The sequence below is a fragment of the Daphnia magna genome, linkage group LG8, assembly GCF_020631705.1.
Source record: "Daphnia magna isolate NIES linkage group LG8, ASM2063170v1.1, whole genome shotgun sequence".
Classification (NCBI taxonomy): domain Eukaryota; kingdom Metazoa; phylum Arthropoda; class Branchiopoda; order Diplostraca; family Daphniidae; genus Daphnia; species Daphnia magna.
In genome coordinates this window covers 7835181-7861181 of record NC_059189.1, presented here as the reverse complement: position 1 = coordinate 7861181, position 26001 = coordinate 7835181, and the positions used below count along the sequence as shown (strand labels likewise).

At 43.6% G+C, this 26001-nt stretch overlaps 4 protein-coding genes and 2 long non-coding RNA genes across 11 annotated transcripts; 3 read left to right on the top strand and 3 right to left on the bottom strand.

Moving 5' to 3' along the window:
• Positions 1-1401: 1401 nt before the first annotated feature.
• LOC123475434 lies at positions 1402-2519 on the top strand. The gene is made up of 2 exons (XR_006650475.1): positions 1402-2129; positions 2195-2519. It is a non-coding gene; the product is annotated as an uncharacterized LOC123475434 (long non-coding RNA).
• On the bottom strand, positions 2466-3587 carry LOC116934941. Its single transcript, XR_006650476.1, has 2 exons — positions 2996-3587; positions 2466-2773 (listed from the first exon to the last, which is right to left on the bottom strand). It is a non-coding gene; the product is annotated as an uncharacterized LOC116934941 (long non-coding RNA).
• Positions 3588-4028: 441 nt separating this feature from the next.
• On the top strand, positions 4029-7397 carry LOC116932151 (double-stranded RNA-binding protein Staufen homolog 2). Of its 4 annotated transcripts, XM_032939929.2 has the most exons (13): positions 4029-4191; positions 4401-4648; positions 4707-4782; positions 4843-5197; positions 5253-5458; positions 5517-5623; positions 5698-5790; positions 5851-6012; positions 6082-6205; positions 6269-6558; positions 6619-6705; positions 6766-6864; positions 6935-7397. In XM_032939929.2, exons 1-13 carry the CDS (start codon positions 4146-4148, stop codon positions 7034-7036), a joined length of 1995 nt encoding a protein of 664 aa, XP_032795820.1. In that variant the 5' UTR covers positions 4029-4145; the 3' UTR covers positions 7037-7397. The 4 variants fall into 4 exon arrangements, with proteins under 4 accessions (XP_032795820.1, XP_045034006.1, XP_032795819.1 ...); XM_045178071.1 differs by having other exon boundaries at positions 4030-4191; positions 6082-6558; XM_032939928.2 differs by having other exon boundaries at positions 4030-4191; positions 4843-5219; positions 5284-5458; positions 6082-6558.
• A 1899-nt stretch (positions 7398-9296) lies between these two features.
• LOC116932136 (nuclear pore complex protein Nup153) lies at positions 9297-15070 on the top strand. Of its 2 annotated transcripts, none has more exons than XM_032939881.2 (7): positions 9297-9500; positions 9564-9807; positions 9874-9966; positions 10031-10297; positions 10374-10519; positions 10578-10941; positions 11008-15070. In XM_032939881.2, exons 1-7 carry the CDS (start codon positions 9429-9431, stop codon positions 14307-14309), a joined length of 4488 nt encoding a protein of 1495 aa, XP_032795772.2. In that variant the 5' UTR covers positions 9297-9428; the 3' UTR covers positions 14310-15070. The 2 variants fall into 2 exon arrangements, with proteins under 2 accessions (XP_032795772.2, XP_032795771.2); XM_032939880.2 differs by having other exon boundaries at positions 9564-9810.
• Positions 14481-17558, bottom strand: LOC116929699 (guanine nucleotide-binding protein-like 1). The gene is made up of 10 exons (XM_032937023.2): positions 17369-17558; positions 17009-17304; positions 16786-16953; positions 16570-16719; positions 16381-16506; positions 16275-16302; positions 16122-16213; positions 15973-16057; positions 15832-15872; positions 14481-15773 (listed from the first exon to the last, which is right to left on the bottom strand). The coding sequence occupies exons 1-10, from the start codon at positions 17487-17489 to the stop codon at positions 15123-15125; spliced, it is 1758 nt and encodes a 585-aa protein (XP_032792914.1). The 5' UTR covers positions 17490-17558; the 3' UTR covers positions 14481-15122.
• Positions 17559-17692: 134 nt separating this feature from the next.
• LOC116929673 lies at positions 17693-25542 on the bottom strand. 2 transcript variants are annotated; one of them, XM_032936974.2, is made up of 6 exons: positions 25256-25542; positions 23330-23425; positions 19197-23230; positions 18724-19139; positions 18197-18653; positions 17693-18133 (listed from the first exon to the last, which is right to left on the bottom strand). In XM_032936974.2, the coding sequence occupies exons 1-6, from the start codon at positions 25302-25304 to the stop codon at positions 18017-18019; spliced, it is 5169 nt and encodes a 1722-aa protein (XP_032792865.2). In that variant the 5' UTR covers positions 25305-25542; the 3' UTR covers positions 17693-18016. The 2 variants fall into 2 exon arrangements, with proteins under 2 accessions (XP_032792865.2, XP_045034004.1); XM_045178069.1 differs by having other exon boundaries at positions 18739-19139.
• Positions 25543-26001: the final 459 nt, after the last annotated feature.

The following is a 26001-nucleotide window of genomic DNA, read 5'->3' as shown; positions in this document are numbered from 1 at the left end:
ATCATTTCAGTCGGGGGGGAATAATGTCACGCGGTAAATTGTCGTCCTTTATACGATTTACTGTACGTGGAAGTTCTCCTTGTCTACCCTTACTATTCGTAGAAATTCTCCTTGTTTCCCCTTGTTCTTAAACGAGAAAATACATCAACGTGATCCTTACGCTTGTTGTTATCAGAACAGCACAAACGTTCTGTTGTAAGAAAAAGGGGTAAGAAGAGGAAGGCTCAAGGCGGTTAGACAGAGAGAGTAGGAGGGGGCAGTTTAGTTTTGAGTGTGACTAGTGGTGGGATTGTCGAGTTAAGTTGACAGTGGAAGTGTTTTTGGGAGTCTGCGCTTATTCGAATAGTTCGAGCCAGCTTTCAAAATTACATTTATTGAGACTGAAAACAGCCTAAGTGATTGCGCCCGTTTACAACGTGACAATATTGTGAAGAATTGTGGAAAAATGACTGAAAATTTCAAACTATCGACCCATTCAAACAGACTTGAGGATTGGGCATACGACGCGTCAAGGACGTTGCCGTGCGTCAGGGTAGACACCCTAGCGGTATTGTACCAAAGCGCAACAGCCGCTTTGGTCCCAACCCTACTCACCCGATAAAGGAGTGAAAAACATCTATTGGTTAAAAAAGGTTTGTTGCCATTATAAAGATAGATGTAGGGATCGGCCCCGATTAGCTATAATCGGGTTAACCGCCCCGCCCCGAGTTAATGCAATCGGGGCTGAATGGGGGTGCAATTTCTTCATATGGGGCGGGGCGGGGCAAAAATCGGTGTTAACCCGCTTGCCCTGACGCCATTTGCAAAAATGGTGCCTGAATTCAAACTACGAATTTGGGTCGGGTTTTTATCAGGGCAACAGGGGCGAACTCCTCGATTTACATCATAGTAATCGATTTCGACTCGATCGATTATGTTTTTACGTCGATCTATTGATTGTAATCGGGGTGGCTTCCCCGATTAGGCACCCCGATACAACCCCGATTAAGATCGGGGTTCAAAAATTTTCACCCCGAGCCCCGAACGTCCAGCCCCGAGCCCTGAATTTCGAAACCCGATTGGCAAAATGCGCCACGATTAGGGTCGGGGCCGATCCCTAGATAGATGTTTGATTCAGTTGATGTGGTTTGAAGGGGCTTCGCATATGCTACGTCCTTATAACCCAGACACAAGTGTACCTGCTGACGGCTGCCAGGTGTCAACTCTCAAATTTCATTTAAAAATAAACTTTAAAAAAAAAAAAAAAACATCAACCAGCTGATCGTCTGCTTGAAACAAAAGAAGGTGGCATCCCGTGATCCCTTGTAAAAAGGCATTGAAAAAGGGTTGGCCTAGGTGACGGAGACTTCTTGGATTAATATCGTATATATTACTTAACTTTTCTTCAATGTATAAAGCCAACAGATAATCCATCTCGCGATCGTACCAAATATCGCGTTTCACTTTCTCCTTCATTCCGTCAGTTTTCGGCCCCATTTCATCCAAATATCACCTGTGCAAAAACAACACTGCAAACACATCAGAATAATTTTTAAATACTTATGTCATGCTTGTTTCGTGTAAATTCGGGTGCTTTGTTTTCAGAAATCGTTTGCAAGTTTCAACGTCATTGGCCGAAATTAGCCCCGCCTTACTTTTAACAAGTTTAGCGAAAAAAATGCTAAGCCGACATAAGTATCAAAAAAAAAATTTCAAAATCACGTCTTAAGTGAAGAACGATAAGTTTTACTTATCGAGCCGAACTTGACTTATGTCGGCTTGGCAAAAGTTGGCTTAAGTCGACTTTTGGCTAAGCAAAAGTACGGTGTTCAAAATTCGACCCCTGGTTGAAGCACGATAAGCGCTAGCCCCCTCGGAAAAGGGAGACGGCATGCACTCTTTTGGGCGAGTTACCAAAAGGATTCCAGGGTAAACGACTTTTGGTTGCAGGTTTCCGACACTTGGACATCTGGCACACGACGCCAGGACATCTGCCCATCGACTTTAGGAATAGTGGTTCCCGACATTTGGACACACAACAAAATGTTGCTGAACCCAATTAGCAGAATACTCGACCAGTACTCAGCGACGAAAAGACTTCCAGTTAAACGACGAGTGGACTCCTAGGCAATCGACGTTCGAACTCCCGGGTAATAGACGTTTGGAATCTTTTTGTTTTTGTTTTCTTTTTTTTCGAGTGTTCTTTACGACATAGGAACTCCTCATCCAGCGACAAAAGGACTCCCAATCCAGTGACGCACGGATTTGCTTATTTGTTGCAGCTGAAGGATCGTTAAGAACATAGGTATTTTTAATTGACTATGATTATTGTATAGATATTTGTGCTTACATTTATCGGCTGGATAACTTATTTATTTTTATTATAGAAGAAAAGTTTAATTACAATTATGTAAATATTGTACTCTGAAATGGAACGAACATGGGTAACCATGTTTGTTCCAGTCAGACTTCAGAACACAAACAGATTGTAGTTCAAATGTTAATGTATTAAACAACATAAATACAAAATTCTTCGTTCACGGTTGTACAATTTTTCTGGGTAGATTCACATATGGCAATCACGATCAAACGTAAATTTAAACAGTGCTTGGTTACACTTCGGCAGGACATAAGGAAAAAAAATAATAATAACTTAAAAAATAACACAAGGCTTAAAAAATAACACAGGCAAGGAAGCCCCTTAAACAACTGCTTGCCGTCCACGAACTCCAGGCCTTCGCTGGCCAGACATTCTTGCGATTTCACAAAATTCTCGACTAATTCGTAAACAACACTTTGGTTTTCGTTAAAGGACATGTCCAAAAAGTAAATAAAACAATGACACAATGATTGCAAGTGGCTCTAAACTCACGTAATTGTATTCAATTTTTTTACATTACAGTAATAAGAGAATCTATAATCTAGCCGATAAATCCAAGCTATAAATAGAAGATAAATATAAGCTAGACAATAATTACAATGAAATATGAAGACCAATCGAATTTAAAATACTTACCGAAAGAAAAAGAGTCCAAACGTCGCTGGCCCGGGAGTTCACTTGTAATCTCGTAAAGGACTTGCTGGGTTCAGCAACATTGATTGTCGCGCCCAAACGTCGGGAACCAGTAGTCCTAACGTCGCTAGACAGATGTCCTCCTGTCGCGAACCGGTCGTCCAAGTGTCGAGTGCCAGAAGTCCAAGTGTCGGAAAACCTGGAGTCCTTTGGGCAACTAGCCCAAAAGTCCCTATCCCCCCTCGGAAAAGGGAGACTAGCATCCGACCTTCGAAGGAACTTCTGTCCTCTTCGTTCAGTGCGCCAGGCGGATGTGTTGGGTACCTCTTAGAAAAGAACCAATCACACGAGGACATTCAATGGCGAAGTGAACCAATCAGAGAACAGCTTATGAACTTCAAAGCAGACGAAAAAAATTTCTCAGCTTTTGGCTGCTTGTGGCTCTCATCACTCTTATCACTAGGTGGAGCTGATTCGAGAGAACATAATTAGGCCACACCTCCCCGCTATTCCTTCGAAGGTCGGATGCGGGTATCCCTTTTCCGAGAGGGCTAGCGCTTTGTCGTGCTTCAACTAGCGCTCGGCCCCGCGCCAATCGGGGAACGTTTTAGTGGATTGGGTGCGGGGATGATCTTTACCGGTGCGGTGATTTCGGTGATCGGTGCCTTCCCCGATTATCAATGAATAGTGATCTAAAATGGCAGTTGCCCTGCGGCCAACAAGAAAAAAATGTGACCCTAGTCACGTGATTCTCGTTGGCCTATCAGAACGCAAGGTCACTGGTAAGACTAACCCCCTATGGCTGAAGCGTTGTTATCGGTGCAGCACCGATTATAGCACCGTTCCGCACCGAAAAAAGAAATCCCCGCACCGAACTTCCGCAATTGATTTTTATCGGGGAAGCTTAGCGGTGTCCCCGATTAGAATGTGATCGGGGCCGAGCCCTAGCTTCAACCAGGGTTCTTTAACCATGATCAGATGCAAAACACTGCCCAGTTTACACCTGGAAGTCCGCAGTTTACCCATTCCGCTTATGCATTTTACTCTGACCCAATCCTACCATATTGTGGACACAGCGAGGAAATTCTGATTCGACGAAATACTTTTCAATTTTTGTATTTACGTTTTAAAATCCCTTTATGGTTTGTGTGTAATGCATCGTATTCAAGGAAGGAGGTCTAAAGAAAGTGCAACATTTGGTAGGGATATTGACGTTAGTAAACAAGGCACAGTTGTATGAGATTGTAACAATAGGTTTATCGCTTAGCGTTATTAAATTGTTACTTCTTGTATTATAACGTTAAAAAAAAATAATGTTCGCTTTGAAATTTCTTGCTTACTTGTTATCCTGTGCAAGAGTTTATTAGGAGAGTTTTTATTTATTATTTTTATTTTGTCAAATATACAGAGCATGAAGCCAATTGGAAACAATCAAATGTCACTCAAGAAGCCCTGTCACCAAAACCAAGTTCAGAACTAATTGAAGAGACAGACAATGCCAAATCACTGGAAAGTGTAGACTGCACTCAGAAAAATAAGGAAAGTGAATGCAACTATGTAAATAATTTATCAACTATTTTGCAACAAATGTGTGAACAGTCAGGGAAAAAAAAAACTCCCATGTGTCTAGTCAATGAGCTGGCTCGTCACCACAAGGTAAAATCCTATCAGTCACAAAAATTTCATTTGAACCTTCTTTCTTTTGTCATTCTAGATACATCCCCAATACCGTCTGACAGAAGAATCAGGACCTCCACACCAAAAAATTTTTGTTGTAAATCTCAAATTGGGTAATTGAAAAAAAAAAACTGTATAACATGTATTCCCATTTTTAACTTTAAGTTATATAGGTGATGAACAGTATACTGCATCTGGGCAAAGTATTAAAAAAGCCCAACATGCTGCTGCAGAATTGGCCCTTCAAAAAACCAACTTCATCCTTCCTGAACCTAAAAGCAAAGTGAAACACATTGTAAGCTCTAAGAGTGACAAACCTGTTACCCCAACAGTGGAACTAAATGCCCTTGCAATGAAACTGAATTTTCCACCTGTATATACAAATTTGGCACCACTTTCAATTAAACCGATGATGCCTGAAGAACTACCACCCCTCTGTAAAGGGGATCATCTCCTAAGTCAAGTCGATCAAAAGGGGAAGTTTCTGAACACGAACTTTCAACGTCCTTTCATGTACACGCCTCAAAGGTTTCCTTCCAATTCAAACCAGGTATACCATTATTCTGAACTAATCTATGCCTAGATTTGATTATCCTGGAATTGTATCGAAGAAGTATTACTTTAACCGTCATCAACCAACACCACTGAGACATCGAGTTACTTTGGCAGTTGGTCAAGTTTTCGTGACGGGCGAAGGACCGTCACCCCAAGCAGCACGACATCACGCTGCTCAACAGGCATTGGAGCAGTTGCGAAACCAAATACCGGTTAATAAAGCACAACTGGATGGCAAGTTTTCTTTTAACTGCTTTTGTTGTTCGGAATTGCAACGGTATGTCTTACACAGATAGTCCACTGATCAGTGAAGCAGATACGGACACGGATTTAAAATCTCCTGTCTCCCTAGCTCATGAATTGGCTCTGAAATTGAATCAAACGGTGGAATTTGCATTGGTAAGTTGGTTCGCTTCGCCGTGTGCAAGCCTTATGGTATTTGTGATGACTAAAATTCTGGTTTTCTTGTTTAGTTGAATGAGAGTGGGCCGCCCCACATGAGAAATTTCGTTGTGCAGTGCAAACTTGGAGAAGTTACAACACAGGGAGAAGGTAACTGTAAAAAGGTAAGCCGTCTTGTTGTTGAACGCTTGACCGTTACATATCTACCATTTCGTTTCTCGTAGATGGCGAAGAGAAAAGCGGCAGAATTAATGTTAGATGAATTAAAAAAAGTACATGGAAATGGTATCTTGCGCCCTTGTGAGGGAAACAACATTAGCCAACCGCGCATCCGCGTTAAAAGCAAATCAGGCCTCGCAAGGAAAAAACCTCGAAATTTGGTCAAGGTGCTTCTACTGGCTATCATTTAATTCATTTTCCTTTAGCGTAGTGGCTCTATATTGCGTAATTGATAGGATGTCACATCTGCATCGAACGGAAGTCTTGGTACAATACCCCAAGACCCAATTTCGCAACTGGTACAGTTACAACAGGCGCGGAGGGAAAAGGAGCCAGTGTTTATTGTTTTATCAGAACGCGGTATTCCACGTCAGTCCCCCGAGTTTGTAGTGGAAGTTACCGTTGGTTCAATCACTGCAACAGGTGTTGGAACCAAAAAGAAAGAAGCGAAACGTGCTGCAGCTCTTAAGGCTTTGGATGCTCTCAGCGATACTAGAAAGTTATCGCCGATTGAAGGTGAAACAACTGTCGAACCACTTTCTTCCGTATCAAACGCATCAGTGTCTACTGTCAATTGCGCTGGTCGTCAAATGGTTCCTGGCCTTCTCTTAATAGGAACTACTCCTGGCAAAAAAATAGATCTTTGCCGCAATACTAATGCATCGACTGTTGCTGGAATCCAAGAATCTTCGCAGCCGGTCATTCCGCCTAAAGTATGTCTATTCATTTTCATGTTTTGATCAATTAGCTCAATTGTGGAAAATCTATTCCAGAATTCTGGGGGATTGCGTCCGGAGATTCGTCTGCGCTACTTAGCCCAAGTTCTTGAATACGAGGTTGAATTTTCGGATTTCCCGAAGGTATGGAATTTCCGTTTACAATATAATACTCTTTGATTACTCGAATCCCCAATTGTTTAGGGTAAAAAAGGAGATTTTGTTAGTCTCGTGACGTTAAACACGAACCCGCCCCAAGTGTCCCACGGGCTTGGTGCCACTTTGGAAGAAGCTCATGATAACGTATTTATCCCTTGGCCAAATTAATAATGTAACTTAACGTAAATGAAATATCTCAAATTTTCGTATGTAGGCTGCTTCCAATATGTTGAAATTAATTGCCGAAGGGGCTCTTGATGATATGGCTGGCCCAAACAAAGCAAACGCAGATCAACGAAGTTCGGAAAACCAATAATTCAAAATTGCCCGGAATCCTCACAACATGCAAATTTGTATATTTTCTCCGAGCGATAGTAAAGCTGCGGTCTAAGTATAAATTTTTTTTTTTTCCCTCCTCTTTTTTCTATTCCTTATAGCCTTTTGCTACGAGGAAAGTGAAAATCTCTTTTTGTTGTATATCCGTTTTGGCTTCTTCATTGTAGTGATTTTTTTTTCCTTACTCGCCGGCTTACAGTGTCCTTTTACATGACTTTCTGTGAAAACAAAAATATTGATATTGATTATCAAAGAAATCAATCAAGAATCAAGTCAGTTAGCATTATGCCACTTCACTTCTGTAATGAAAAATGTAATACATCGTCGAAATCGGATGTAAATTACTGCTGTCATATTGAATTGATATAGTAAAGATAATATCCCAGCTAGAGAGATATATCTCTAGGTAGCACCATGATTCATAAGAATTGTTGTGATAGTTACTTGCAAAATCCTACGAGTCATTACGTGTTGATACTCAAGTGGAAGAATACCTTAGTATAGTCTTAAGTGATTCAATTTCCGCACGATACTGTGGTATGCATTCGCTAATAGATTGCATATACCTCAAGGAAATAGGGGTTAAACATGGATATAATTCCTGTAGTGCTAATTAGTACATAGTTGAAAAATAGTTAATTTATACTTTATACTGCACCATATGACATAGCACATGGGATAACATATATCGTCCTTTTACATTACAACTAGAAGGACAATAAGCATTCAATCCGGTTGACCACGAGTGAGAAGAAATAAGAACCAAACTGAGCATCAGTGAGTGATATTTGAAGTAGGCTACTGTGTCTTCACAAGTTGAGTGAATAATTTTTAAAGGAGGAGTTACTATTTATGCACTTTCCTCGCAGCGAAAATTGAAGGACAGCCCCACGTTTTAGTCATTTTAACTTTGTCCTCACTTATCCAATATAATTTTTCAAATACGAAATTGCTTATAATCGTATACAACATAGGGTTTATCTTTACTATTTTAATAGAACTGTGGAGAGTCCGTGCTACAACGAACATAAAGTTTACCATCAATACCAAACAATGTCTATTAGTTGGTGAAACATATAATATGACGCAACCTACGTAAACAGCATAACTTACATCAAAAGTAGTTCAATGTCTACAAGGATACTTACATTTTAAAAAGGAAGATGGGCATTTTTAGAGATGGAAAATTTCAAATGGAAATGTAAAATCTCCATATGGAGAATTCCCGTTTTCTACATGGAGGAGTACGGTCAGCAACATGGAGGAATACGAATCCTCTTCGTTTTGAAATGACACTGGAACGACGAGTCTTTGTTATTGCGGCAGGCAAGAGAAAATTAGGGTGACACTTGTTCTTGGCTACCTATTAGGTCCCTGGTTGTTATAGCGATTCCCTTATTCGAAGGTAGAAACTTTCAAAGCATTGAGCTATCAGTTACATAATTCTCTCACAGAGAAAATCGATAGTGATATCTCTACTTTTTAGTAAGTTGTAACTTGGCTCTTAATTATCCGATAACATTTTTAAAATTACAAGTTTTCGATAATCGTGCGACCAATGCGCTTAAATTGCTGCTTGATGTGGAGATAGTACTAGTTCATGTTCAAACAGCATTGAGTCAGACAAGTGATAGACAGGTAATACATCCACGTTTACACTCGAAACAACCGTCTCATGTTTGGAGAAAAAGTATGCTTCCCATAGTGCATTTTTCGATGTCGTCACTTTGTGAAAAGTTAAACGATAAATTCCGAAACCAACAAGCGCAGAATTTTGTGTTATTCCAAAGAATCCTGCCTCGTTAACATTGGCCATAAACTAGAAATAGCAAAAACGAATTTCAAAAACGGCTTTTTAATGAAATAATCCAGGCTACATGGCTTGTTTTTATGCTATTTTGTGCTTTTGACATAGCATTTTTGGCGGTTGAAATTGATCGCCATTAGTCAGATACAGAAGATTGATCAAGCCCAAACGGGAAGCTAGTTGTTTTTAAAACTAATACCTTTTGATTTGACTAGCAAGTACAGCGGTTATTAGTAGAATAGAATATTATTAGAATTATAAAAATTAAAGATGAACTCAATTGTGCCGCATACACCTATCATGAAGTATACCATTTATAGGTATACTTCATGCACCTATGTTGCCCCACAAGCAGATACTGCCATCTATCAGTAAATGGTATAAGCTCTCTTTCTGATGTGTTCTTCATTTGTTTCGTCTAACCGCCAATCAGAAACTTTGAATCCGCCATCTTTTCTCGACACTTTTCCTCGCCGCGTGTGGGTCGTTGTGCGACGGGTTAAAAACTTATTTCCTTACATCACTATCAGGTTCCCATTATTGATTGACACTTTGCGAAACAGTCATGTGGGAAGACAATTTAGGTAAAGTCAAGGCAAGACGGAGCAAAAATTCTAAACCATACGAAAGACCAAAGGTAGGACTTGTTCAATTGTACGTGTTTTCTTGCCCTCAACGCATCCGGCTTTTTCTCAATCAGTCAATTTTAAGACGAGTAACGGATTCGGTCACCGGATTATTGCCACAACCTTCTTGGCTGGTCAATTGGTTGCAGTCAACATCTCCTAAGAAGGAAGATGATGAAAATGAAGAAGTTGAGCAGGAACAACCTGTGCCGTCAACGAGCTCAGCAAGCAATGGTGGAAGTAGTTCTTACCAAGAAGGAGTGGAAAGAGAATCCTTCATATTTCGCCGACCCCCAGGAACATTTAGAGAGCAAAACAGTGGTGATTTTACAGTTAATGAATTATTTTTAACTGTATAAAACTAATATGATTTTTCCCTTACAGGAAGAGCCGTTCCAGATGTTCCTGCCTTGGACTTGTTTCCAGAGCCAGTTGTAGTTGAATCAACCTCTAGGGAACAATTAGTTCAGACAAATGGTTTGTTCAAAAAAAATTTTTGGATTTTACTGTTATCTTTATGTTTATGTATGCATTCTTACAGGTGATGATGACTCTAACTCGGAGTCAACTAGTGGGTGTTCCTCTTTATTACCCCACCCTGAACATAAGAGGGAAAACAGAAATGTTGGTGAACCTCTCAGTATAAATCAATCTTCATTACAAATTATTGGAAGCTCGTTGAGCAAATCTTTAGCTGTTGACCTCAAAACCAACCGTGGGCGTAAAACCCTTAGCCTTCACACATTTGGTCAAGAATCAAATTTGTCTGTCAATGCTACAGAAGAATCTAGATTTCCGAAGGTTATAGGTGAGTCTTTTTAAAGATGACAGTTGATTTATTCTTTTCCTGTTCCAATCACATGAAAATTATTTTGAACTTGCAGATGAAACTGCTGTCTCCTTTTTTGACAAAGAAGATACTTCACTTAATCGCTCTGCAAACAAACGAGATATTTCACTTCCTCAGTTATCGTCTTTTGGTAGCAAAAGGCCACGTTTCAATGTAACTTCCTTTGGCCCAACCGCTGCCGTAAGTGTTTTGTTTCCTCGAAAAAAGAATCGTAGTTAATAATTGGTGTTTTCTGTAGGAAGCGAGACGGTCGTTGTTGAACGAAAGTGTTGTAGACTCGCCTTTTTATGCTGGTAGAACGACTTACGGTGGAGCTTCAGCTTATCGCCGTGCGGCCCTACAACCGTCTACCACATTATTCCCATACGTACGGAATCGAATTCAGGCTAGACCTGCATCCGTTTCTTCAGCTCCACCTACTCCAAGTGGTTCTGTTTCGACAACAATGTCATCATCTAATGTGGTACTCAGTAGCTCAGCACAACGAATTCTTCAAGCGCTTGAAGCGATGTCTACACCAGTAAGAGATGCGAAGAGAATTCCTGCAACATCCATCAGCAGACGGTCGGTTTCTTCGCACGACGACGAACTTTCTTTTACCGGTAAATGTCTGAGTAGTTGCGTAGTAGCAAACCGACGAATTAATTATATTTTTCTGGCATCGAAAGGATTCGGTTTAAGCCGACGACGGCCAAATTTGGGACCTCCAACGTCCAAACTATCTGTTGGTACTCCGGCACAGATCGTTGCCCGACAAGCGCCAACAAGTATCCATCCGCTAGAATCAGCGGCAGTCTCGAGTACCCCCATCAGCACACAGGCTGGTGGGAAGATGCGAATGCGAACGTCTGCCCCTGTTCGTAAATCAGCTCCCCGTATTCAGGAGGACGAACACAATGAAATAGAAGAACTCGCAGCTGTTCCGATGCCCCTCGGTTTAACTAGTTTACCTAGCTTCAGTTTGCTACCGTCACTCTCGGTGGCACCAACACAAACCGTTGCTTCCTCTTCAGTGAAAACATTAGCGTCTGCAGGAACCAGTTCTAATGGATTAGTTAATTCCGCTGCGATAAGCGTTTCAGTTTCTCGTCCAACTTTCACATTTTCGGCGCCCTTGGTTACGGTCAGCTCATATGAAGTAGAAACAACGACAAGTTCGAAACCGCCTAGTTTCAACTTTAGTTCTCCCCTACTTGTTAAGCCTGCTACTGGAAAGGCAACCGAGAAGGGGCCTGTTCGGGCGATGGAATTAAACTTGAAATCAGGTAGTGTCCTTGAAGTCCTTAAAGAGAAAACTCAAGATGTAGCATCTGCAACAGAAACAGCCACTTCACAGATCCCAGCAACTTCAGGATTTGGAGAGAAATTCAAACCGCCCACTGATTCATGGACGTGCTCTGTCTGTTGCGTTACAAACCCTAAAAGCAAAACTTCATGTCTAGCATGCGAATCTCCTGCCGTGGCATCGAAACCAGCAAGCACTGTACCTATTGCCCCCAAGCCTACCACAAGTGGGTTTGGCGATCAATTCAAAATGGCCTCCACTCAATGGGAATGTTCAGTTTGCATGGTCAGGAATTCGGATACAGATAATCGATGCAAATCTTGCGAGGAACCTCGCCCGGGAACTAAGTCTGCCGTCGCTCCATCTGCGGTTTCTACTTTTAAATTTGGCGTCCAACCGGCACAGACAAGTACCAAGTTTGGAACGGAATCATCATCAACTTCGTCCCAGACAACAGGATTCTCGTTTGGATTATCGAACAAAAAAGAAGATTCTTCTGCTGGATTCAAATTTGGCGTCCCACCTGAGGTCCCAAAAGAAGTAAAGGAAACTCCCGGATTTAAGTTTGGAAATACGATTGAACCCAAGAAAGTAGAATCGGTTCCTGTTGTTGCATCCATTGAACCGGCCAAAACTGAAAAAGGCGGTTTCAAATTTGGTGCATCAATCGAGCCAAGCAAAACAACCGCGGAACCAATTCGTGGATTCAAATTTGGAAATGATAAGAAAACAGAAGAAACAAACGTTACCACCCCTATCGTGTCTTCTGAGTCTGCTTTAAAGCCTATCCAGTTATTCGGTTTCAAATCGTCCGAACCAACAACAAATAAAGCAGAAGAAACGAATATGGTAGGTCAAAGCTTGACCTCAGATTCTTCGGCAAAATCTGAAACAGAACCACAAATCTTTAAGGTCCCGGCCCTCGTCCCTCAGGTAGCGACAGGGATCAGTGCTGCAGCAACTACTACAACCCCAGCCTCCAAAGCGAGCCCCATTTTTAGCTTTGGTACAGCACCTGTTGTTCCGGCTCCCAAAACATCCTTACTTGAAACGGGCAGTGTGATGGACATCCTAGGGAAAAAACCAACGGCTCCCTTGGTCGTTGGTCAGACACCTGTCACCTCGGCGCCCACATTTTCGTTCGGAGCAGGAGATCAAGCAAAGACTTCATTTTCGTTTGGCAGTGGAGAAAAATCTACTCTGAAGCTGGGAACGGGGACCACTGGAAAAGAAGCGGAAACTTCTAAAAGTTCATTGTTGGCACCGACCACATCATCGACCTCTTTTAATTTTACTGGAGCTGCTACTTCAGCATCTTCCGAAGCGCTGTTCAAACCTACTGCAGCCCCCACTTTTAATTTTGGTGGTCCAACTACCTTTGGCGGTGTGGCTGCAAGTACAGCAACCACTTTCGGTGTTCCATCAACGACTGCCACGTCTTCGGCGTTCGGTATGAAAACTGCCGGAACGGTCGCAACAGCTTTTGGTTTACCATCAGCAACTACTGCACCTGTAGCTTTCGGTGTGCCAGCCTCAACAGCCGCCCCGACGACGTTCGGTTTACCAGCGATATCGACGGCTGCTACAACTTTTGGCCTGCCGACTACTTCGGCCGCCCCGACAGCTTTCGGTTTGCCGACCACTTCTGTCGCCCCAACAACTTTTGGATTACCCCCCACTTCGGCAGCTCCGACGGCTTTCGCTTTACCCACCACTTCGGCCGCCCCGACAGCTTTCGGTTTACCAACCACTTCGGCTGTTACTACCGCTGCAGTTGGATCGCTGGTGCCGTCAAGTTCTAGTTCCATTTTCACGTTCGGTTCAACCACAGGAGCTACTACGACGTCGTCGTCGTCTAGTGGGTTTTCGTTTGGCCTGGCACCCTCATCTTCGCAAGCACCATTCAGTTTCGGAGCCTCAGCACCACCGCCGTACCAATTTCCTAAAGAAACACCAAAACTTTCCAGCAGCAGTGTTGGTGGATTTGGATTTGGCGGGCCTGTAACAGCAGCAACGACGTCGACGACACCAGCAGGAAGCGTCTTTTCTTTTGGATCTGGCAATGTTGCATCGGCGGCCGCAGCAGCAACCCCGTCAGAGGCACCTAAATTACAGTTTAGCTTTGGAACGCCTCAGGAAACAGCAACGTCTACGGCTCCTAGTTTTGGATCTTTTGGTGCCAGCGCCACTACTAAGACCACAGCTGCGCCATTTATGGGTTTTAATTCGTCAACGTCTTCTACCCCGGCATTCGGTGAAATGGCTACGAAATCTTCTGTTACTCCTTTCGGAGCCACGCCATTTGGTACTTTACCGCCAACAGGTTTTGGAGCCGCCGCCACTTCCTCATCTTCCGCGTCTCCATTTTCATTTGGTGCCCAACCTTCCGGTGCCACCGCTCCTGCTCCTACCTTCAATGCCGCATCTAGTTTCAATTTTGGGGCACCCACCGTCGCATCTCCTTCTGTAGTTCCACAACAACCGACTGGTCTTTTCCAGTTTGGAACTGCTCCTACACCGGCGGTAAATTCGGGTTTCAATTTTGCCTCGTCTCCGGGATTCACAACACCTGATGCTCCGTCTCCCGGATTTGCTTCCGGTTTTCATGGAGCCAACCCTTTTGACAACACGGGCAGTGCAGGTGGGCCCAATCGCAAAATTCGCAAAGCAGTTCGACGACGATAAGACAGCCCATTGGGTAACCCGACGATTAAGCGCTACTTGATTCTACAAAAATGTTTCTTTTTTCGATGTATGTATGTGTGTGAGAGAGAGTATACGTGTAGGTGTGGATGAAATTCCCATATGTAATTACTTCTTTTCCTCTTTTTCTTTTTCTTTTTTTTTTTTTTCCCCCTTCATTTTTCTTCATTTTTCGAACTTTTTACAAGTGGCACTGAACTTGCTTTTCACATTCTAATTCGGGGCCAATTGAGAGCTTCGATGCTCTTATTTTTTTAATATTAAGAGGGACACGTTGTTGACCCGTTGTGATTTTTCTGTACAGTAAATGCGAAATTAGATCAATCTGGTTTCTTATTCTTGGCTTACCGAAAGAATGTGCATGGTATTTTCTATTCGGCCGATTTTTGTCTACACTTCAAATCTCTTTACCAGGGGTTGAATTTAGAAGAAAAACGCTAAATCCAACCTCTCAATTCTCTGGCTTTTTTCTTACCTAAACAAATTCACATCTAGAAGTTGTCTCGCAGACTGGTTAATTTCTTCTGAAATGTAGGAGATTAATTGATAGTGTCGGGAGTTTTTACTTTACGTGGAGTTGAAAAGTTTTGTAAGCTGGAATGACTCTATTAAAATAAAAATGTATCTCCTCTTCTTGCTCAGTGGCTTCTTATGGAATCCATGGCGATGTGAACTGATGTTATTATGGAAACTGAAAAGCGTTCCGACTAGTGCTCTTTCAAATAAACGACGTTCATTTGTGATTCAATTTATCTTTTATTAGTATCACGTAGTGCTTTAGTTATTAAGGCTTATTTAATCGTCATCTTCCAATAGAGCAAATTTGTTGGTAGATGCAGGGACTTTATCACCATCTTCACTGACGTCTTCGCTTTCGTCTCCGCTTTCGTCTTCGTTTTCATCTGATTCCGCTTCATCCACCTCAACCGCTGCTGTCAACCAACCATCGTCTTCGTTTTTGCCGAGTGCTTGAATGTTGGTGATTTCCACAACATCGGGATGTGATTGCCATTTGCCCTCTTCTGCTTTATAATTTGGTGGTCGCAAATATAAAGAGATTCTGCCTTCCAAACTGAGCCTGAGAAGGTGGTTGGCGGAGCGAGCCACGTCTGGGCGGGCTGCCTTTTTAGTCATGAATCCTCGTTTCATTGCCCATCCTTCACAGATGTCATAAGCGGACCATTCGACGCCCTCGTTCGATTTTTCACCGCTAGGATGCTCAATTTTAAGCAACTCTGGCAAATTCAAATATTTTCCGATGTAGCCAACAGCCGTGTACGGTTCTCGAAGATGGGCGATGGGATAGCTACCAACCAACACTTGCAACGTCCGTGGCAGTTTGGAAGGGAAAACCAAACCCGGACAATCACACAATTTCACATTGGGCGTCAGAAAAATAGTCTGGAAGTGTTTGGTGTGACCAGGTGTTCTGGAAACGCTCACGACCTATAGAAAACATTTGGTCATTTGTGAAACGAACGAACCTACACGCTACAAGACTTACCTTCTTCCCCATCAAAGCATTAATCAAGGAACTTTTTCCAACTGCCAGATATTAAACAAATAATAGTTATTAAGATAAACAAACAAGTAAATCAATAAAATTTTCAAAATTGCGCGTTGTTGTAGAATGATTGTGTGATACCGTTTGGCTGACCAACGCATCCGATAGTCAACATGCCGCTTTGGAATCGTTCTTGTTGATGGTAACCTACATCTGGTTTCTTTACCTATTGCCAAAATGGATGGATTACAGGCCGAAATACTAAGATTTGAGTTAAGACGGGTAGACACCTGTTGGATAACTTCTCCAATTTCCAGTTCTTCGTCATCTCCTTTTGATGCTATCTCCTCAGTGATTTTCGATCGCCATGCACTTAGATCAACTAAATCCAATTGCACTCGTTAATTATATTTACCACAAGATACGAATATAATTAAACATGCCTTGCATTCCACAAACGTCTTCGCAAACCTAATTACAATGGCATATTAGACTGGGATGTAAGATGAACAACAGCAAAAAAGGATTCAAAAGAATGTAAATACGTACTTCAAGCAATTTAAGGGCTCCTTCTGCAGCCATTTTCATGGTTCCTTTACGCCGTTGCGCCTTCAGACCAGATTTCCGCTCTCCACCCCGTAAGTTATAAGAAGGCAATGAAGTGAAGAAAACAACCTGATGAATAAAAAACCGATAATTATTTATTTTTAAAAGGCGCCAAATATTATGAATGATTACGCGTAACAAAGGAAACTGCGTCTGAAAGTAATTTTTCCATGCCGCTAACACGGACGCGGGTACCAAGTCGATTTTGTTGAAGACAAGTATGACATCTCGTTTAAGCTGCTGTGAAACGTAATGGTACAGGGACGGAGGAAACAGCAAGCACTAGATAAAAACGAAAGGAAAAAAATGACAACACAGTAATTAAATTGACAAAAAAAAAAGACTTACTGGAAACCTAGCATCAATAACGACTAGCAAAATGTCTGCCATTTCAAGTACACGCCACAGCTGCCTCCATGTTTCCAGATTCAATTCAAAGTAGCTTAGTTCAGCAAGCGGAAATGTTTTTTCAATCCCATCAATATATTCCCGAAAATATTTGTTTTCTTTCATGTCCTGTATAAAAAATTATTTAAATATGAACCTGTTGCAGCAATTTAAATGTAAATACCAGCATTTGTTGTGTTAGACTATAGTCCCATTTTGGTCGCTGAGGAAACTCAAGACCAGGAACAAAACAAAAATCAGTTCCCAATTCAAGACCTGTCTCTGGTTCAGGTATGATAGCCTGTCTTGCCAACTCTTTCCTTGCTTCAATTTCCTCTTTGGTTTCCACATGAAATTTCAAGTTGTATCGGTTGATATTTCTGCCCCTTCCAGGTTGCAAGTTAATTGCCTCTGTGGAACCAGATGCTGCTGCTGGTCCATCATTAGTCAACAGGTGTTGGGCAACATAGTTCTTTTTACCTATTCAAGACAACCACGTTGCTAAAACGTTAAAACATTATGTGCGCTTAAGACAAAAACTTACGTCTTTCCAAAAAATCGCCATCTCCTTGACTCTCTCGCTCTCTGTTGACTTCACGTTTATTTTGCAACTGTTTCTTTTTTGCCTTGGCCGAAAATGCTACACGACGACTTGGTGGTGCCATTTTAACTTGCAGTGGAATGGAAGTATGGAACGAGGAATGTTATGGCGAAGCAGACGATTTTTTTTTTTCGTTTGTACGAACGATGCCAGTCTAACGTTTAGTCTTGTTGTCAGCGCTGATTAACGATACACGAATGATCGTTCCACATACTATATTACCAGTAAATGACACAATTAAGAAATGACTAAGTATATAATAGCCCATATCGAAAAATAAGTTTATTAACAAGTTGATTGAGCAGGAAAAATTAAAAAGGGTCATCTATACATGCCGGGTCAATCTGATATGTTTCTGAATTTGACGCAATATGAAGAGCGTGTATAAAATTATCGCAAAGGATATATAAGCAAAATGAATAAAGATAGCGACCCAAATAGTAGCAAAAGCATTTACACAATAACACGCTCGAAACAATGTGACGCTATTAATAAAGATACCGTGGGAGGACAAAACTTCACCGGGTGCAAGCACACATCTACATCATACACACGCTGCCACTGAAAGAAAAACAAAAATAATGCTGGCCATCAGGATGTCCGTGGTCGATGCAAGACCAAATGCGACTCGAGTTGCTTCTGAGTGGTAAATCCAGCATCGCAAAACTCGCAAACAAATGGCCGAGGCTGAGCGTGAGCCAACATATGCTAAAGAAAACAAACGTTAATGACACACAAAGTTGTTGGGTGATGAATAGAAATGCAAATTACTTGTCGGAGCGTGTCTTTGGTTATAAACGATTTCCCGCAAAGTTCGCAGGCAAAGAGGGTATCCTCATTAGTGGAAGAACTAGTCGTGGGACTGTAGTGTCGTGGCTGCATAGTTCCATTTGTCGTATGTGCATGATGTCCGCTGGTGTAGTTGTGCGGGTGGCCGGCCATTGGCAACATCATGTGGCGTGATGCAATCCAGGCCATGGCAGCCGGATCTTGATGCCACTGAGGTGGAATAGCCGGCATGGGATTGAGGCTCATCACGTCACCAAACATCGGTGGCCGTGGTGGCCACGTATTAGCAGACGAATGAGCTGTGGCAGCTGTTGACGGATGATAAAAGCCACGAGGTTGGGCGTGTTGGAGATCACTTGGTCCTCGATTCCACGACGATTTTGTCACTTCCAATACACGAGGTGGAGAACGTCTCGATTCCGCAGCAAGGTTGACAATCCTATTGCCATAAATCATCAAGATACCAACGGGTAAAAAAAAAAAAAAATATTTTAAGCTATGCAGTATACCTGCCAATGTCTGACCTGGGCGGCGCCAATTTGGCGGGAGACTCAGTTGTTGGAGAACAAGAATTGACGGGTGTCGTAGAAGGTGGTGACAAAGGCGGATGTTTTTCCATGACGTGCGATTGGAACGCTTCCATAGAAATACACGACTCTCCACAGACGGAACAAAACATGGCTGGAGGAGCTTTCCTCGCATCCAGTTGTGGAGATACTGGGCGAGGAGTATGATTCGTTTCAGGTCGAATGGGGGGTGTTTGTTTTCTTGGTGGAGCTTCCTCGACTCCCGCTCCATCCGGAAGACCTTCGCTGTCTTCTCCATCTTCATCCAGTTCATCACATTCGTCTGCAACATCCGAAAATTCTTCCGACGATTCGCTAATCGTCCGTTCTCTCAGACTAGCTTCCACTGCGACTTGGGCCTAATGCGAAACAATTATAGGAAAGAAACTTAAAAAAAAAAAAAAAAAAAAACAAACCTCTTGTTGCCATTGCTGAATTTTGGACGGATCTTGTTTGTAAAGACGATGCGCTAGCGACTGAAGACTTTCAAGCGAATTGTGGCAATCAGTTGTATCAATTTCGTTGAGATTGATTCCTGACCGTTCCATTTCGGCATAAGTGCCAAAAGGCAACTTGCCCAAACATTCAAGTTTCATTATATGCATTTTGGAGCGAAGGTGTTTGGCCAAATGTCCGTGAATGCGGAAGGCAATCATGCAATCGGAACATTTAAAAGGGCGTGGATTCTCCGTGCTGGGAGTCCCAAAAGTCAAATTCATATTAACTTTATTAAAATGCGTAACCGATCGCTTATGTTTCTGCAGGTGACCTTTTGTGCGGAACGAAACGGCACAGGCTTCACACCGAAAGGGCCTCTCAAAATAATGAATGTTTATATGTAGCCGTAATTGGGACGGTTTTGTAAACACTTTGTTGCAGATGCTGCACGCCGTTTTACCGTCGTCCGTCAATTTGAACGCGGTCGCCGACGTGGGTATGGCCGCAGAGGTTGACGAAAGAGGAACCACAAATTCCGAACGACTTCTGTCTGTTCTCGATTGGGCGGGGAAGAAGGTGACGACAGGATTTTCCACTACGACCGATGGCGTCATCAGTTTAACTTGATGACGTTTCATGAGTCCTTCCTTTAAGGCCTTTTCCGTCAGATATGCTTGCAACATTCCGCTAGAGGCCGGTTGGGCACCGATGTCGGGTGAGGTGCCTCGTCGAGCTGCTGTTTCGCTAACTATGGGCGAATAAATGGAAGCCAACAGTGCGGAATCCGAGGCGATTGCGTTGGTTGTCGATAAATCTATTGGTTGTTGAGATTTTGGAGGATCTTCCTTCAATTCCTCGACAGGCGGATGTGGGTTTTCCTCGTCCGTCGAATGAAAATGGCTGGCGTACGGATAAGTTGTAGGTTTACAGCCAGCTGGAGCGATAACACCCAGATCGAGTAGACTGCGAGCCACTTCTTGTTCTCGTTCTTCGCGAATGGGTTCACTTGCATCTTCAAATTGTCCCATTGGTAATTGAACGGGTACAATTGGCGTTTCTTCTTCCACTTCATCCTCCTCTTCTTCAACTTCCTCGTCTTCCTCTTCATCGTCGTCCTCATCATCTTCATCGTCCAGATCGGAATCGCCTTCACATCCGCTGGCCAGTTTCATCTTTTTGAGTGTTTCTTGCCGGGCCAGACTGTCTTCGTCAATGTTGGCTTCGTCGACGGTGGTGGGAACGGGCACGATGCCCAACTCCGTACACTTTTTGTGATGGGCTTTGGATTTCATGTGTTTCGTCAGATTACCTTTGGTTTTGAAACTGAAGTTGCATTGCCTGCACGTGTACGGACGTAGATCCGTATGCGTCCGGATATGTTTCTTCAACATTGACGGCTTCTTACAGCGGATGCCACATTCTTCACAGACGTAACGCCCTCTACCCCGACCTCGAACGTACGTATAATCTTCGGTCGATTTATAACCACCGGCAAAAATCCGCACACGTTTCGGTTGTTGTTGTTGTTGTTGTTGTTGTTGTTGTTGCTGCTGCTGTTGCTGCTGCTGCCGAACCGATGGACTGGTGGCTTCCGGAGGACGAGCAGGTTCATTCTCTGTTCGGGTGACTTCAGGACGAACGATAACCGAAAGGTCCGATTCTTCGGCTACCTCTAATTTGAAATGCGTCGTAGTGGGTCTATCTCTGTTCGTCCAATAGGAAGAATGGGTTAAAATCATTCGACAGTGGTCATTGGCTTGAGCTATGCTCGAAGTAGATGGGCGTTGTCTTGAATCGTAAAGAGCCATTGTTTGAATTGGGCTGGACGCTTCGAGTCCCGGTGGCGCCGAGACTGGGGCTCTCGTCTTCCATTGCGAATACATGGACAATTTGGGATGATGCGGGACGTACATGGGCTGGGCCCGGGACAAGCAGCAAAAATAGACTCTGGTCGAACATTTCAGGCCCAGATAAGTGTACGCGTGCCCGTTGAGATACAACTGTCGAAATAATTTGCGAGGACGTGGCGTCTCGGGACTGATGAGCGTCATGCCCGCTCCCGAAACGCACAACATATTAGGCTGACCCGAATGATCCAATCCGGCCATATTCGTCTTTTTCAAATTGAACGTTCCCGGCTGCAACGACAAAGAATTTGGACGCAAAAACTTGGATGACGTCGGTGGATCCTCGTCACCGAATCCACTGTCCGTCCGTTCTTCGGGGTGCGGGGCAATTCCACTAGGTTGATGACTGGGTGGTGGCGGTGGATGCACCGTGATCGAAGGAACGGGACGCGACGTTGATGAGCTACAGATCATGGATGAAGAAGACTGAGTAATCGTGATTGAGGTGACGGTGGAAGCCGGGAGCCATCCACTTGAACTGTAAGGACCGGGGATTCCCGGAATATAAGGCACAGATGGTTGAATGACGCTGCGGGTCGCTTCCAGTCCCACCGTTTTGATAACGGGCAAAATGCGGCATTCTTGCGGCTGAATGCGAACGATGCCACCACCAGAATTCAAACTGGCTTTCGTCACGATGACGGCTTGTGTTTCCGTTTGCCCATTGCTTCGATTCGATTCGGCATAACCCGACGGATCAATCCGCATCACCGTCCTTTGAGGTCCATCGTGGATTTCCACTTCACCACCGAAAAGCGGAAGCGACGTACGTATCCGGTCTTCGCGAAGGTAAGACGATTGCGTTGGTCGAATTTCCGGACTGGACACTTTGAGTCTTTTGGATGGCTGCTCTGCTCCTCCGTCCGGCCGATCATCTGTCAGTTCTGTGCTGGTGTGCGGAATCTCCATTGGTTTGGCTCTGGTTGTCGACGGATTGAGCAGAGCACTCACGGTGAAAGAAGAGGACATTTTCGTTGGCGGGTCAACTTCTTTGCCATCCACCACCGGCAGTAATCCACGGCTTTTCAATAGGATATCTTTAATAATTGAACCTTCTGGATTTTGCGGATTGAATACATCCGACGAGCGGGGCTTGGCAGGTTGCTGTAATAAATTCCGGACGGAATGTCGGATTTGATTGTCCGTCACAGCCGGTCCTTCCGAATAGCACCTTTTGCGCTGGCTTTCATCGCAACTGTCTTGCAGTACTCGCGTTGTTGCCGGAATAACTAGCGGGGCAGTCACGATGGATTCAGCTTGATGCGGAACCAAACTCAGGCTGCAGCTCCTTTCTCTTCCGGTTGAGGCGACTTTCTTGACGGGAGATGATAAGACCAGCGGATTCTTCGCTGTTTCCTTGTTATCGCGACTGGATTGACGGACGTAGCGCCTGGGCCAAATTGGATCTAATGTTTCGACAATGGCTTGATTCTTGCTGATTATTTGACTGATCCTTTCGTGGAGAAACCCTGGGCTGGGTCGATTCGGTCCTTCCACAACATCTGCCGTCTGCGATGTTTCTAAATTGTCTTCGGCATTTTTAAAATTATGAAATTTGGGTTTATATGGCGTTTTGAATTTTTCGGGCGTGGTGGTTGACACCGGAACAATTTCGGCAGGGACGAGAGGTTCTCCATCGTCACTATCGTCGAGCATAACGTTATCGTCTGAGGTATCGTCGCTTCCGCCTTCCACCGCATCGATGATGGCCGATGCTGTGCCTTGAGCAGTTCCACCAGTTTCTTCCAATTTGAGAACATGCGTGCGTGACTTGCAATGTTTATACAGGTTGCTCTTGGTTTTGAATGCAAATCCGCATGGAATGCACGGATATGGCCGCTCATTGGTGTGCGCCCGGATGTGCTTTTCCAGCACACTGGGTTTGGCGCAAGCGTGTTGGCAGTAATGGCACACGTATCGGCCACTTTTTGACGATTTTGATGAGCCATCGTCTTCTTTCTTTGAATCAACCGAATCGTCCACTGTCTGTTCGGTCGGACCATCTGGTTCGGGAGTAGTCGAAAATGTAGCAGCTACTTTTTTGAACTTTTTGTGCAAGTAGCCAAGATCACTGGACTGCGTTGCTTCCGTTGGAATTTCGTTGACTGTACATGCATAGAAAATATTTAATGAATCAATAAAATTAAGGGGAAAATTGTAGTTAACAACGATTGCTACCAATGAGGTAGGAAGTTTTTCCGTACCTGGCTGAGCAATTGGTGGGGAGGCCACTACGATTTTAGTCGTCGAACGTGGAGGCGCCATGGTTTTCTTATTTCCATTGCAACGTCCATCTTCAACTGTAAGAAAAATAAATTATTGCAAGGAAATCGAGGAGGGAAATCCCATTGGATTGAATCATCGGGCGGGAAGAAACGCCAAGAGGGGAGACAGGTGAAAAAGCCTTGAGGTGATAAGGAAACCTTGACAACGGGGGCTCTTGCCGGATGACCTGTTTGGCAAGGTCACATTCCATCTAACCGCCTCACTCTAGCACTTTGTTTATTTACAGAGTTGACGATAGCCCCTCTTCTGGCTAATGCCCTGCAGGTATTTGACCGATCAAGAAATACAGGTGACTAATTTTGTGTACGTAAAACTTATTCGCAACGCCTACGACGCACATGAACATTAGAAAATATTCCTCAGGACGTAACATAAAAAAAAAAAAAAAAAACACAATAACACATCGGCGCCTAAATGGCGGATCTATCGAGAAAACCAGCATTCAAAATAAAGAAGAAGAAAAGGAATGCAGTCACACAACCCGAGTCGCCATTAAATAGTCAAAAGCTCTAAAGAGCCAAAAGCAGACAACTTTTGGAGGGATCCGTTAGAGGAAGAAAAATAGACTTGCGGTGACCCCTATCAAACAAAAACAGAAGCGGCATTAGAATATTTCTGAGGTCAATGTCCAATTTATTTTTCTATACTTTACTGATACGCAAAAAAATGGATCAGATCTTTTTATCAACTAGCCATCGGTTTTATCAAACTTTGGTAATTTAAATTATGGCAAAGTGGCAACATTGCGCGTGGGTTGAATGAAAAAAAAAAAAAGAAAAAGAGAGAGAAGGAAGAGACGTGGCTGTCGGCGGCGGGAAAAAGGGGAGGTGGGGAGGGGGCGCGCGCGCATTCCTCTCGTTTCCAATCTTTTGCTCGTGTGAGGACCAATCACAAGGCAGAGTGAAAATCCCTTTCCTTCAACCCACCCGGAGGCTGTCAAGGTTGAAGGCAAGGCTGGTGGGAGGGAAACCCTCCTTGCGAAACACCCGGGCTTCCCTACAAGGTTGAACGTGGTGGCGTGGCCGACCGCCATTTTTTTTCCTTTATCCTTCTTTCCACAACATTCCGACATCAGGTGTGTGTCGGATGGAATTTCGGAGAACAGGCCTAAAAAACATGAGAAACCCCAGGGTTTTTTTTCTCACCAACAACGGATTTCTTGGCTTTTTGCCCACACATTCTCCGCCGTCGACGCCATTTTGACAAATGCCAACTTCATCTGGCGCCCGTCGCCTAACAAAAAGTCGAACTATAACGGACGGCTTAAAAATAAACAGCAATCATTTGTAATATTCCAGTCCATGCGAGCCAGTTGAATTGTGATACGAATATTGCTACGAGACACTTATTGTATGGCCCCAGTGTACTCGTTCAAGGACGCCTAGTGCTGCCACCAATCGGTCTAAATATAGGGGGATTCCTCAAGTCCTTGACACTCAACATTGCTCGTCTATATTGCTTCCAACTTTTATTTAATCTACTATTGTTCTAGTCCTCAATAAATTGTTTAGGCCTGATAAAGTGAGAAAAAGTAGAAGAAAAATGACGAGAAAGAAGAAGACGGGTTGGAAGGGGACGCAGTCTGGTGAGGGTCTGGTGGCCGGCACTGTGCCAACCTTGGGCGACGAGGAGGAGGAGGTGGTAGTGGTGGGGGGAATTCAACCATTCACGACTCATCGTGGCGACTCTCAAACTGACTAGAAAATGTGGAAAGCTTTGAAAATAACTTTCGTATCAAACTGGTTGAAACTAAATTTCGCCCCAAAGTCCCGACGAGTATTCAAGTGGTCATTAAAACTGAATTAGCGCGACTACACCAGAGTTGAAGATGACGCATAACTTACTAGTTGTGCGACGTCCAGCGCTGTTGGTAGATCCTCTTCGTCGTGGCATGACAGGTGTTGAGACACTTTTGTCTGACGAAATAGAAAAAAAAATGTTATCTTCCGACTATCTGATCCCCATGGCCATTGCAATTTTTTCGACAGGTGATTCACAGTCACATGACACCAAACCAAGAAAAAGAAATTCCAACTAAAAATCGGTTGTGAAACTGAAACGGTGTGAGCGCAGGCTCGGGGAGTTCCAACGGGGTGAGATGCTCCCGACTAACTGGGGGAACCAACTTTTGGGATTTGTTTTGAAACGCCGGGGGAAACCTCTTCTCTCTCTCTCTCTCTCTCTCTTTCTTCCTTTTCTTGTGTGAAACGAATAAGGATAAAGGGGAGGAAGAGGAGGAGTGTAACATGGGCGACGCGACCATTCACCGGTGGTATTTTCCAGCCCACAGCCACCCCATGAGCGGTGCATATGTACGTCATTTGGATGTTTTCTTCTTCCATAATCAAAAATCTGCTTGACCGATCGTTCATTTTATGACGAAAGCAGAGGCCTTGTATTGTAATACATTTTTCAATCCATGTCTATCAATGCATATGGTACATAATTTAATGAAGATTTTATTTTATTTTGTGCATACGAACTGAGTCAGGAGAAAAGTCCACCAAGCCTAACCTTATTCATTCGCCCAACCCACCCACTCTTCTCTGACTAGATAGCCCACTACTACCAAAAAGCAAAGACACGTTAA

Coding starts and splice junctions, on each gene's coding strand:
- LOC116932151 (XM_045178071.1), top strand. CDS start 4,146: ATGCATCGTATTCAAGGAAGGAGGTCTAAAGAAAGTGCAACATTTG. Junction 4,783..4,842: donor TGTTGTAAATCTCAAATTGG/GTAATTGAAAAA, acceptor TAAGTTATATAG/GTGATGAACAGTATACTGCA. Junction 6,706..6,765: donor AATTTTCGGATTTCCCGAAG/GTATGGAATTTC, acceptor CCAATTGTTTAG/GGTAAAAAAGGAGATTTTGT.
- LOC116932136 (XM_032939880.2), top strand. CDS start 9,429: ATGTGGGAAGACAATTTAGGTAAAGTCAAGGCAAGACGGAGCAAAAAT. Junction 9,967..10,030: donor ACAATTAGTTCAGACAAATG/GTTTGTTCAAAA, acceptor GCATTCTTACAG/GTGATGATGACTCTAACTCG. Junction 10,942..11,007: donor CGACGAACTTTCTTTTACCG/GTAAATGTCTGA, acceptor TGGCATCGAAAG/GATTCGGTTTAAGCCGACGA.
- LOC116929699 (XM_032937023.2), bottom strand. CDS start 17,489: ATGGCACCACCAAGTCGTCGTGTAGCATTTTCGGCCAAGGCAAAAAAG. Junction 17,305..17,368: donor TGGCGATTTTTTGGAAAGAC/GTAAGTTTTTGT, acceptor TGTCTTGAATAG/GTAAAAAGAACTATGTTGCC. Junction 16,303..16,380: donor GAGCCCTTAAATTGCTTGAA/GTACGTATTTAC, acceptor CATTGTAATTAG/GTTTGCGAAGACGTTTGTGG.
- LOC116929673 (XM_032936974.2), bottom strand. CDS start 25,304: ATGCCACGACGAAGAGGATCTACCAACAGCGCTGGACGTCGCACAACT. Junction 19,140..19,196: donor TTCAGCAATGGCAACAAGAG/GTTTGTTTTTTT, acceptor GTTTCGCATTAG/GCCCAAGTCGCAGTGGAAGC. Junction 18,134..18,196: donor CCAAAGACACGCTCCGACAA/GTAATTTGCATT, acceptor TGTTTTCTTTAG/CATATGTTGGCTCACGCTCA.